Source organism: Symphodus melops (genome assembly GCF_947650265.1).
Source record: "Symphodus melops genome assembly, chromosome: 5".
In the NCBI taxonomy this organism is placed as follows: domain Eukaryota; kingdom Metazoa; phylum Chordata; class Actinopteri; order Labriformes; family Labridae; genus Symphodus; species Symphodus melops.
In genome coordinates this window covers 1,947,576-1,960,426 of record NC_136695.1, presented here as the reverse complement: position 1 = coordinate 1,960,426, position 12,851 = coordinate 1,947,576, and the positions used below count along the sequence as shown (strand labels likewise).

General features: G+C 45.6%; 1 protein-coding gene across 3 annotated transcripts in view; it reads left to right on the top strand.

The window, feature by feature from the left end:
- Nucleotides 1-9,035, top strand: part of col6a4a (collagen, type VI, alpha 4a) — a 56,028-nt gene extending 46,993 nt beyond the window's left edge. Inside the window, exons 37-43 of one of the 3 annotated variants that reach the window (XM_079344026.1) lie at nucleotides 436-526; nucleotides 1,479-2,129; nucleotides 2,672-2,747; nucleotides 3,250-3,410; nucleotides 4,324-4,494; nucleotides 6,447-6,494; nucleotides 7,188-9,035. In XM_079344026.1, the coding sequence (XP_079200152.1) occupies nucleotides 436-526; nucleotides 1,479-2,129; nucleotides 2,672-2,747; nucleotides 3,250-3,410; nucleotides 4,324-4,494; nucleotides 6,447-6,494; nucleotides 7,188-7,363 (1,374 nt within the window). In that variant the 3' untranslated portion in view covers nucleotides 7,364-9,035. The remainder of the gene's footprint in view (nucleotides 1-435; nucleotides 527-1,478; nucleotides 2,130-2,671; nucleotides 2,748-3,249; nucleotides 3,411-4,323; nucleotides 4,495-6,446; nucleotides 6,495-7,187) is intronic. The other 2 variants (XM_079344028.1, XM_079344027.1) reach the window with 2 other exon arrangements.
- The last annotated feature ends 3,816 nt before the right edge of the window (nucleotides 9,036-12,851 follow it).

Sequence of the window (12,851 nt, the reverse complement as noted above, 5' to 3'; positions counted from 1 at the left end):
AACTCAGCAAAACGTAACCACCCCGACGTTCAGTTGGATTGAGGTCGAGCTAACAATCCGGAAGACTATCAGGACTGGGCGACTTCCAGGAGTGATAATACTTCGTTTGACGACAGTAAATCGAAACACACTTCTCCAGGCGTAAACACGACTCCGACAAACACACAGAACAGATGTTCATTAATATTCTGCTCTACAAACAGTCTCAGTGTTTGTTTATCCAAAGTGTGGGAACAGCTGCTGGCTTCACCGCCAAGGAGGCTTTACCGTTTGTCTCCACGCTGCATGACTTCATCCCAGCTACATCCTCCCTCAGCTGTTACAAACGTGTGTTCTTTTTGGAGAAACTTCCTGAAAAGGAAGCCAAAGCTCTCAGCTCTGTGTCAGAACAGCGAACGCTTTGCTGAGTCGTTATTAACGCCTATTTCTCCTCAGGTCGATGACTCCAGAAACGCCATCTTCACCGTGATGGGGAGGGACATGGCTGCCGACCTCAGGAAGGTCAAGAACTGTGCGATCTGTTACGGTAGGCTCAGGCGGTCAGACCGTCATGTTAATGTCAGAACTTCTACTTCAGCTCGTTGGATGTTTTGTACGTTGGGAACTTTTCTGGCTGCAGAGGAAAACTGAGACTCGCGTAGCGATGCATCTCCGTGTGATTGGGCTATTTGGTCAAAAAACGCCCGACTGTATGGCGGCAGCTGTTATTACAGTTGATGGGTTGAATAATATAAATGTCCCGAAAACTGAATCTATCAACAGACTGTGGTCAGTGTGGAGCCATTATATACCGTTCAACAGATCATAAATTCCTTCCCACTTTGGATATTTCTATACATGGTCTGGAGAATCACCTTTACCCTTTCAATGTCAAACGTCTATTTGAAGAACAATTCCTCATTCTACTGTCAACTGAGGCCATACATTATACTTTTGGAATACCTCATATGACATGCATCTCTCCAAATATGGTCATAGCTTCACCGAATAGATCGTAGTCTGCTAACAGCAAAGTCACCTCTACAAAGTGTAACCAAACTGAACGTATTCACAGAAATTCGTACTATCAACAGTCGAGCAAATCTTTATCTCAGTTCTTATTCACTAACCAATCAAAATCAAGAGGGGGCGGGACTTCTCATATCAGCTGCATCAACATCAGAGTTGCAAGAGAAACTATGCTGCTGATGACAGGACAGTTTGTTTACATCATTTTCACATTTTGTTGGTGATAAATGTATTTATTTTATTGAAACTATTAATCACAGAGCGCTGACCTATCTGTCACTACGGAGGGAAGCCGGAGTTATAATCAGAACAATAAAAAAAAGACAGTTTGTTTGCATCATTTTTCATTTCAGCAATATGAACGGTTAGTGGTGGAAAATTAAATCTGCTTTGCTCAAGTTCTGTCCATTTTATTCAAAACGTGTTGGTCCTTGGTTCAGTGTTCTCTATGTGACTTGTTGCTTCCTCAGACCCATGCAGGCCTTCAAACGAGTGCTCCTTCATCCAGGAGGTGCAGCGTCAGGAGGCCGATATGGACCTGGTGTTGGTGCTGGACGGCTCCAGGGAGGTGAAGGCCGACGAGTACACCGGTGCCCAGCAGCTGCTGGCGTCTGTGGTGGATCAGCTGGCCGTGAGCTCCGAGCCCAGCAGGGCCGGGAGCCAGGCCCGGGTGGCGTTAGTCCAGCAGGGGGGAACCCGGGCTATCAAGGAGGAGTTTGGGCTGCAGAGCTACCAGAACCAGCAGCAGATGAGAACACACCTGATCCAGAGGGTGACGCAGCAGGGCGGCTCGTCGGCGCTCGGACTCACGCTGGAGTTCGCCCTGAACGAGGTGCTCCTGAAGGCTGCAAACGCCCGGAGAAAGAGGGTGCTGCTGACCGTGGTCAGCACCCAGACGGCCTACGAGGACAGGGCGAAGCTGCGCTACATCTCCCAGAAGGCCAAGTGTGAGGGGGTGGCGCTGTTCGTGGTGACGGTGGGTGGGCGCTACAGCCAGACGCAGGTGGAGGAGCTATGCGGTCTGCCCGTACATCAGCACCTGGTCCACGTGGGACGAATGAACGCCGAGGACCAGGACTACACTCAACGCTTCTTCAGGGTCTTCATCTCCACCCTCAACAGTAAGACACACACTCACTCACACACACACACCCTCATTAGAGGTTATAAAAGACCCTCATGTTGTTGCCATAGTTACACAAGCTGTGGGGAATGTCGTGCAGGAAACGAGCCACAGGTCGGATTCGAACCCAGGTTTCACACACTAACCACAGCACCTCAAGTTCATCTTATTCAATTTAATTTTCTGATGACAACTGAAGTCATTTAAGGATACTTTAAAACGATCGTATTAATGCCACATACTTCACTCAGGCCACGCCCCCGACCGATGGAGGGAGGGCAAATCAAGTCTTAAATAATCTAGTCCAGCCTAAAAGTTAAACTCAAGTCAAAAATTATCAAACTCACACTCTGCACATTTCCTGTACTTTGATATAAATACATTTGACATAAATATTTTATTTCAAATGAACCTGCATAAAAAGAATCGTCACAGAAACAGTTGGAAAGTGTTAAAGAGTCACAACAGAACCTCAAACATTTCTTCTTCTTTAAGGTTATGGAGGTGCTCATGAATGTGTCTGCCGTGTTCTTGTTTCAGAGGGAATGAACGTGTATCCTCCTCCCTCTTTAAAACGAACATGTGACCAGCTGAGAGGACAAGATGGATTTAACAGGTAACTCACACCGCCTGCAGAATGACGTGGTACCATGAAACACTCTTATAGTCGGTGCAGAGGCGCCGCTTGTCTATAAATCATGTCTATAAACCCCTCTATTTCAGCCCTGCTCAGAACAGGCTGTTTCTGTGTCTGTAGCTTTAAATATGTAAATGAGCTGTGTCTGACCACGCCCCCTCTCTGGAAGGGCTCGGGTGTACTCGCTGCTTTCTGGCTCCATGTCCTGTTGTTTACGGTGAGAAGGCAGACTCAGAGGGCAGAACAAACAGCTAGCTGTGGGAGTGTCACCCACCTGGGGGAGGGGCTACTGCCCTTTGTGATGTCATGAAGGGAACATCTCCAAACGGCCTGTTTGAGCACACATTTTCTGAAAAGTGGAGCAGGCTGATGACGGAGAGGACAGAGTTTTCTCATCATTGAGGGGTTTGAGGACAGACTAGGTTTGGGGACATCTCTTTGCAGGGAAACAGAATGATGTCACTTCCTTTTGAATTTCCAGTCAGGGGGCGTTCACAGAGATCGAAGACTTCAGGGAAGAGGAGGAGGAGAGATTTCAGGAGCAGACGAGAGGACAGACTCAGCAGACCGGCCAGCTGGACATCATCGAGACCCTGACCCGAGGAGATGGACAGACAGTAGTGTCTGCAGCTGGTGTCAACGGTACACACACATACACACACACACACACACACACACACACAAACGTTATCTGCCGATCAGGTCAACTCATAAAACTGAAAAGTTACGCATTGAAACAAACACTTTGGACAGTTTAATTGGAGGTTTGTGACCTGAAATCGAGGGAGATTAAATGAGTAAAACACAACACAAGCTGCTCGTAAATCTTCTCCAAATACTGCAGGCTACAACGTCTCCCGCCCTGCTGCTGTCTCCTAGAAGCAGGAGTGTTTACTACATCCACAAAAAGAATGACAGTCCTGCACTGACTGAGAAACATTCAAACCAGAAAATATGAAATTTCGCATCTGTGCATGTGGAGCCTGTGATATCGACAATATTGTGAATAGAGTTTAAGTTAAAACAAAACGGAAAGTAAGTGTGCATGTCAGCGTTTCCTTGCTCGACGCTCTGCAGAGCGATGATGCTCGTTGTAATCCACACAGCATCACCAAAAAAACGTTCCTGCGAGATGCAAACATTTCTGAAATGATCCTGGAAGCTCAGACGATGCTCCGCTCAGGTTTGTTTCTGGAGCTCATGATCCCTTTAGGGCCAACGCATGCTGAAGGAATGTTTCTTGTCTTCTTCTCTGACACCCTGACCACATGCTTCAGTCTGCTGATTGATTATTAATGTCTGATTTGCCTCCTTTGTTTGTCTGTTCGTTGTTTGAACTAACTGATGAAATCAACCTGTTTGTGTGGAATCATTCTCCGGCAGCAGCAGCTCTTCCCCTTCACTGATCCATCATATGAAAGCACGCACACGCCCCCGAGGACGGTGTGTTTCTGGTTCGATTCCCGTTAAATTAATGTGCAGAGCCGTTGCTCCCTGGAGGTGTGTGTGTGTGTGCTGTGAGTGTGTGCAGTAAACGTGTGTGTTCTGCTTTCAGCCCAGTGTCTGCTGCGAGCTGATGCTGGTATCCAGTGTGGAGACTATGTCCAAGCATGGTTCTTTGACAAAGACATCGGTGCATGCTCGCCATTCTGGTTCGGCGGTTGTGCCGGCAACGCCAACCGCTTTAAAACGGAAAATGAATGTTTCCGGACGTGTGGCATCCATAGTAAGTCCTGAATGTGCACCAGACCGCCACGTGACAGCGGCTATGTGTCTGCGTGTGGACCGCTAACTAATGTGTGTGTGGACCACTAACTGATGTGTGTGTGGACCGCTAACTGATGTGTGTGTGGACCGCTATCTGATGTGTGTGTGTGTGTGGACCGCTAACTGATGTGTGTGTGTGTGTGTGGACCGCTAACTGATGTGTGTGTGTGGACCGCTGACTGATGTGTGTGTGTGTGTGTGGACCACCAACTAATGTGTGTGTACCGCTAACTGATGTGTTTGTGGACCACTAACTGATGTGTCTGTGTGGACCGCTAACTGATGTGTGTGTGGACCGCTAATGATATGTGTGTGGACCGCTAGCTGATGTGTGTGTGGACCGCTAATAATGTGTGTGTGGACCGCTAGCTGATGTGTGTGTGGACCGCTAACTGATGTGTGTGTGGACCGCTAATAATGTGTGTGTGGACCGCTAGCTGATGTGTGTGTGGACCGCTAACTGATGTGTGTGTGTACCGCTAACAATGTGTGTGTGGACCGCTAATAATGTGTGTGTGAACCGCTAGCTGTGTGTGTGGACCGCTAACTGATATGTGTGTGTGTGGACCGCTAACTGATGTGTGTGTGTGTGTGTGGACCGCTAAGTGATGTATGTATGTGTGTGGACCGCTAACTGATCTGTGTGTGTGTGTGGACCACTAACTGATGTGTGTGTGGACCGCTAATAATGTGTGTGTGGACCGCTAGCTGATGTGTGTGTGGACCGCTAACTGATGTGTGTGTGGACCGCTAATAATGTGTGTGTGGACCGCTAATAATGTGTGTGGACCGCTAGCTGTGTGTGTGGACCGCTAACTGATGTGTGCGTGGACCGCTAATAATGTGTGTGTGGACCGCTAGCTGATGTGTGTGTGGACCGCTAACTGATATGTGTGTGTGTGGACCGCTAACTGATGTGTGTGTGTGTGTGGACCGCTAACTGATGTGTGTATGTGTGTGGACCGCTAACTGATCTGTGTGTGTGTGTGAACCACTAACTGATGTGTGTGTGTGGACCGCTAACTGATACATGTGTGTGTGTGTGTGTGGACCGCTAACTGATGTGTGTGTGTGGACCGCTAACTGATGTGTGTGTGTAGACCGCTAACTAATGTGTGTGTGGACAACTAACTGATGTGTGTGTGGACCGCTAACTGATGTGTGTGTGGACCGCTAACTGATGTGTGTGTGTAGACCGCTAACTAATGTGTGTGTGGACAACTAACTGATGTGTGTGTAGACCGCTAACTGATGTGTGTGTGGACCGCTAACTGATGTGTGTGTGTAGACCGCTAACTAATGTGTGTGTGGACAACTACCTGATGTCTGTGTGGACCGCTAAATGATGTGTGTGTGGACCGCTAACGAATGTGTCTGTGTGTGGACCGCTAACTGATGTGTGTGTGTGTGTGAACCGCTAACTGATGTGTCTGTGTGTGGACCGCTAACTGATGTGTGTGTGTGTGTGTGTGTGTGTGTGTGGACCGCTAACTGATGTGTGTGTGTGTGGACCGCTAACTAATGTGTGTGTGGACCGCTAACTGATGTCTGTGTGTGGACCGCTAACTGATGTGTGTGTGGACCGCTAACTGACAAGTCTAAAACCTGGTTCTGAAAGCGGCTCTCTGGTTTTTCCCCGTGATTACAAGTGAACACCTGGAAGTCCGGAGCAAACAGTCGACATTATCTTGAGCTAACAAAGGAAATCAGTGGTACAACATTCCCTGTTATCACAGAATGGATACATGTCCTCTTCAGGCTTCCTTACTTCCTGCTTCCTGTCAGATGATTTAGTCGTGGACGTTTGAAATCCTCACACGTCTTAAACACATCCAGACTCATGGTAGTAGCTCCGCCCACTCTGACACAGTAATCCCTTCATGATGAATCTTCTGTCCTCCTCTCTCACAGATCCAGACATCCTGCTCAAACCACAGCTGGTCAGCTTCGCCTCCAAAGGTAAAAACAAGAAGAGCTGAAGGAGAGTTTTCTGTTCCGCTGATAGAAATACAAAATGTCACGACGTCCGTACTAAACCTCGTTAGGAGAACTTCTTCAGAACCTGGCGTCAAGTTCTACTGACGTATCAGAGCAAAGCTGTAGGACACGCCCACTCCAATGGGTGTTCAAATTCAGTTTGATCCTGCGTTCCATTTAATCCTGGAAGTGGGAAATTCCAAGTTCCCAGTCGGAAGTGTCAGTGCCTCCTGAAGTCGGTATTCCGACTTGGTAACTCTGAGAAAATGTAGTAACCCGAGTTAAAATCCAACATGGTACAAGTCCATCCAAGAAGTGCATCAAGCGAACGTTGAAGCTGTGACGCCGGCGTTTATTTGCCGCTATTCGCTAACTCTCACGTAGTGTGTCTGTAGTTAGCTGACAAAAGTCCATGTTGCTTTCCCCGACTTGCACCCTGAGCACGGTCCTCTCGGGTGTGCCGTCATTCAACACGTGTCGAGGCTTGAAGGCTAAATGCGACACTTCTACACGAGGAGACGTCGGACACTGGGGATCGAACCCTCGACCTTCCAGTGTAGAGACGACCGACTGAGCCACTGCCGCGCATCACTTCCTGTGATAACAGAAAACATTGATTGTACCTCTCTCTCTCCCTCTCTCTCGCCCCCCTTCTCTCTTCCCCCCCCCCACCAGACGCGTGCTTCCTGCCTCAGAGTCAGGGCGGCTGTCAGAACTACACCATGATGTGGTTCTTTGACACCGAGCAGAACGAGTGTTCTCGCTTCTGGTACGGAGGCTGCGGAGGCAACGAGAACCGCTTCAAGACTCAGGAGGAGTGTGAGGTTCTGTGTCTGCTGAAGAGCCGATGAAGAGGAAGACACACCGCTGTGCAGCACACACGCAGCAGCAGAGCCTGCAGATTAAAGACATGCACGTTCGAGAAAAAACAACCAAAGAAACTTTATCGACAGCCCAGTTTGGTGACGAACGGTTAGACTTCAGACGTTCAGGGAAAACGTTCGATCAGCTGATCTTTAAAGAGTTTTTGACTCCACGCCGTTTCTTTCTCGAACGTGCACGTTTCTGCTTCCCCCTCAGCACTTCCCCCTCGACAACTCTTCACCGAACACGTGTAAACATGTTCGACTGATGGACTCTGACGCCGTCACTCTCTTCTCCACATCAGGTGCTACTTTCAGGAATGGAGGGGGGGATGTCTATAAATGTTTTTATTTAGACTCGACATGAATGTTTAAAGCAACAATGACATTAAAGAGCGTTTCTGTAAACCACTTGTTTTTACACTAAACTGAAACGATCGATCAGATCAGACATGAGACAAATCAAAGACGAGTTTTTAAAGTTCTTCAGTTCCAATGTCGGGGTCTTCTCTTCAGAGTTTGGGTCTTTAAGGGATGATGACGATGTTTCTATATTCAGATCTGAGGATGAGGCAGCTCTGACCGGGTGACAAGATTCAGCCAATCGTGCTGCAGAATGATGGTCACATGTTTTTGAACGTGTGAACCAGAGAAATGTACGAGCTGAGGTTTGTTTTCCTCGTGTAGATCGTCAGACCAATCAGAATCATCGATCCAACATCTCGTAAACTCCACATGGCGATGGCGATGGCGAGGGCGGCGACTGCTTGGGACCCCAGACCGGTAGGGGGGGCCCCAGGGGTCTGACAAAATGTAAACCCAAGCAGTGACCCATGAAGTGCAAATTTTTGCAATGACAGTAGGAAACCCCCCTAAGGCCCCCCGTCGGGCCCCAACACACTGCAGCTGGTTGCTCGGCCCTGAAGAAAACTACAATGTTGCCGGTTTTTGTTGCTCTGATCGTCATCGTTCACACGCCACAATCGAAAAAAAAAAATGTGTTTGCCGTTTGGTTACCACGGCAACACACTCTGATATTAGCAAAGTTGAAATTGCAGGCAAACTTCGGCAATCGAGTCGAAATTGTGCAAAAATATTGGCAACATTGTAGATTTTGATTCCTTCCTCTCCCATGAATCTCTTGGGTTTTTGTTTTTTTTCAACATGTTTTTAAAAGTATCAGAACATTTTCACCGACCACATGGTCCAGACGTCTGCGCCTCTTCCACCTGAGAGGACGCCTCGAAAAACTCGTCTTCAGGTGGAGCTCCAGGACCGCGTCCCCTCGTCTCTGTAACGTGAAGACCCAAACTCTGAAACAAAGACCTCCAGCTGCTGAGCATCAGACTGAGCCTGACGGCGTCTGTTCAGTGTCTAATCCCACAAACATAAACACACGTGAGCCTTCAAAGGTCACAGCCGTGTCTCAGCCCGTGTCCCCGTCCGTCTTTATGTGGATTATTAAACCGACCCCGAAGGTGCTTCATGTAAAAAACAATAATAAAGAACTTGAGAAAGCTGCACAGTCTGTCGTGTTTGTTTTTATGTAAATCAGGAGCAGGACAGACGTGTCGTCCAGCTTCACGTCCAGCCGAGGGCTCGGTCAGATCTTAACCGTCCTCCGAGCCGGCAGCACACGCGTGGTGACACGGCTGTAAAGACTGAGCTCACATCCACGGTCACTTTTCACGTCACTGATCGACGAGTCACACACGAGAACAGGCGAGATTTAAATAACGAATGCAGAGAGAGAGAGAGAGACAGACAGAGAGAGAGAGAGAGGGAGGGAGACAGACAGAGAGAGAGAGAGAGAGGGAGACAGACAGAGAGAGAGAGAGGGAGACAGACAGAGAGACAGACAGAGAGAGAGAGAGACAGAGAGAGAGAGAGACAGAGAGAGAGAGAGAGAGAGAGAGACAGAGAGAAACAGAGAGAGAGACAGACAGAGAGACAGACAGACAGAGAGACAGACAGAGAGAGAGAGAGAGAGACAGAGAGAGAGAGAGAGAGAGAGAGAGACACAGAGAGAGAGAGACAGAGAGAAACAGAGAGAGAGACAGACAGACAGAGAGACAGACAGAGAGAGAGAGAGAGACAGACAGAGAGAGAGAGAGAGAGAGAGAGAAATGGCTTCACAGAGTTTAAATCATCACATTCTCAAAGATTAATAGATGATGAGGGCAAATCCATCCATCCTATGGGGGCCGAAAGCCAATCACACCCTGGACTGTTCTCCAGCCAATCACAGGGCAGACAATCGGCCACACCCACATTCACACCTACAGGTAAAAAAAAGCTGTAATAACACTTGATCATAACACAACCAGGTATATAAACAAAACAAATGTCAGTTTTTTTCTTTTTTAACAGTGCTATATATCTTTTGTTTTTTAGAAAGACATAGCAACATATCAGTATTTAGAAGTTTAGTGTGCCATCTCAAACCTCTTTATAAATGTAGAAAAACAGCTTTAAGAGTCCATAAAACATTAGCGCACACATTAACGAACATGAACACTCGTTGTTGTTTTTTTGTTTTGTTTTGTTTACAAGTTCAGCCGATCAGGTTTCTTAATTTCTCTTGTCGATCTTCTCACCACAGGTTCTGTTGAAGTCTGTGCTTCTGTCTTGTTGCCTGTAGAAAACTCACTGAGCTCTTGCACAGTTTCTTGTGTTTTTAACAGACGGCGACGGTTTGGCCTGAGGATTTGTCCTTCCTCAGTCTTCACGGTGAATGACCGTGGAGCTACTTCTTGAAGAACTGTGGCTTTTGTTTTCCATCCATTAGGTTCCTCGATCCTGACTGTGTCGTCAGTTGACAGTAGGGGGAAGATGTTTGGCGGTTTTGTCATAAAATAACTTCTGCTTCACCCTCTGATTCTCCGTTCCAGCTTTGGATATTTATTTTGCTTGCGGTAGCTTGGCAGTGTCGTGCGTAGCTTTCTATTCATCAGCAGCTCAGCCGGTGATCGTCCACACTCAAGAGATGATGCTCTGTAGCTGAGTAGAGCAAGGTACGGATCAGAGTCACTGTCTTCAGCTTTCTTAAGAAGCTGCTTGAGTATGTGGACTCCATTTTCAGCTTTGCCATTTGATTGTGCATCAGTGGACTTGATGTAACATGTTTGAAGTCATGCTGTCTTGCAGACTGCTGCCACTCTCGACTGTTAAAGCATGGTCCATTATCACTCACCACTGTGTTGGGTATATCCAATACAAAACATGTATTGGAACAGAATTTCAGGGGATTTCAAATAAACACATTAAAAATAGAGCATAACTGAATAGTTTAGCAGTTTTCTTATTTTGAGAATCATAGATGGTTTTGATTGACTGTTTGAAAAAAGAAGGTTTAGAGTTACTAAATTTGGCCTTGTGAATATGAAAAACAAGACACTATATAAAACATGCTTTTAAACCGACAAACAATAAATAATCAATAACACCCCTGTGTTTACATCTGGTATAACCCCCTGTATATAATACAAGTTATTTTGATATTTATTTTCTCATTAGCTTATGGGATGTGTTTGATGACAACAGTTGTCCCCATTCACAATTTTTAAGAAATTAAATGTAAATATTTTGCACATTTTGGTCATTTGAATGAAGATTTTGAGAAACATTTCAGATGCAATACCAACCTTCAGCCAGCTGGGGTCAGCGTTGCATTGAACAGAATATCTGCTTTACGTCTCCACTTCACCTTTAAGGCATCTCGTCATGTTTCGTCTGAACCCTTCCAGCAACTTCTCTCTGATTGGACGCAGACGTTCGTAGCCAATAGGAAAGCAGGAGAGTTTTTTCATACGTTAAAAAGTTGTGTTCAAAGTCCTGATGTGATAAGTTCTCTTTGTATGCTCATTATGTCACTGTTACTTGAAACAATAAGAAAAGCATCTTACACATATAAGTATCATTACACATATATACTAGAGAATAAAAAATGTGTGTAAACAGAATATATTACATCCAGTGAGCAACATGAGAAGGTTCACCTCAGGGTCCTGGAGGTGTACAGGAAGTGGAGAGATGGTAGATTAGCCGATCACCTTCTCTGATGATACCTGCTGTAGCTGCAGCGGAGAGGATGGACTCCATGATGTTCTTTCAGGCTCCAAAGCTTCAACACATTGAAAGGAACATTTAATATAGTGAGCACATTTAAATAGTTTGACTGCTGCTAAAAATGAACTCAGTCACTTTCCTCCCTCCGATGTAGTTCCTTGTCCCTCCAGCAGAGGGCCTCAGACTGTTTCTTTGATCCTGTCACTCTGTCTGCGTTTAAACACCTGCTCCGCATGCTTTATCTTATATTCAGGAAATACAGCTGTGTTTTATCAAATGTGACTGAATGTGTTAAACTGAGTATAAAGGCCAACTTTTTGTCTTATTATAAAGGTCAGCTGGGGGTGACGAAACCTTGAAAGCACAGCATGGGAGGTAAAAATATAAAAGATCATTCATGTGTGCAAAAATCTCGTCTGAGTTTGTTTTTGTTTGAAGTTATTATTTCTCATCTTATGTTGAACAAATGAAAGATCTCCACTGTGGAGCATCAAAAATGGTCTCGTATGTTTTCACTTGGTTTGTGCCGTAAAAATATTCGCTTGAGTTCTTTTATTGATATTTAAAGTTTTATTATCAAGCGACTCTGATAACTCACTGCCATGCTTGATTTTTGTTTACTTTTTTTAATCCAATCAGGACTGGATCAGACATTGTTTTTTACTACATTAATCGAATCACACCCGTGATGGCTTTACCTGATCAGGACTTCTTGATGCATCTTCCTTGTATTGCCTTCCTGTCCAAAACATGTCTGATATTCCAATAAAAAGATGTTGTTCCATCCAGACTTGTACTTTTTTTTTAAAGGAGCATCATGCTCTACATTTATTTGCCATTAAGGGGCGCTCAAACAAGCAGACCTTTGATTGAGAAAAAGGACGCAAAAATCTCCCTTCCCCTGCACTTTCAGAGCACAGAATTACAATTCGTCTGCAAAACAAGATTTCTGCCCAATGTAAGTGAAATGTTTAATCAATACCATATAATGTAGAGTCAAAGACATTGATCACAGAATATTGGTAATGCAGAAATACTGTCCTCAATGACTAGGAATCTTTATGCTTGATAAAATGTTGATTTGTTAGATGTGGCAGACACAATTTACACGATAAAGACAAAACTGAAGAGGAAAATCTGCATCATAAACAAAAGAATTAGGAATCTGAATACATTTTCACTAAAATAACTCATTAACTAGATCAATTTCCTATGCATTTGACTTATATTATGCATAGCACACAACATTAAAAAATAATAGCCCAGTTAGGACTTATTTAAGCAATCATTGCTAATTATATTAATTTGTTTTTAAACTAGATGCCCAAAAAACCAGCCGTGGACAGAGACTCTATTTTTGCTGTTCTCTGTGCATCAAAAGAGGCCATACTCCAAAATGGAAACATTG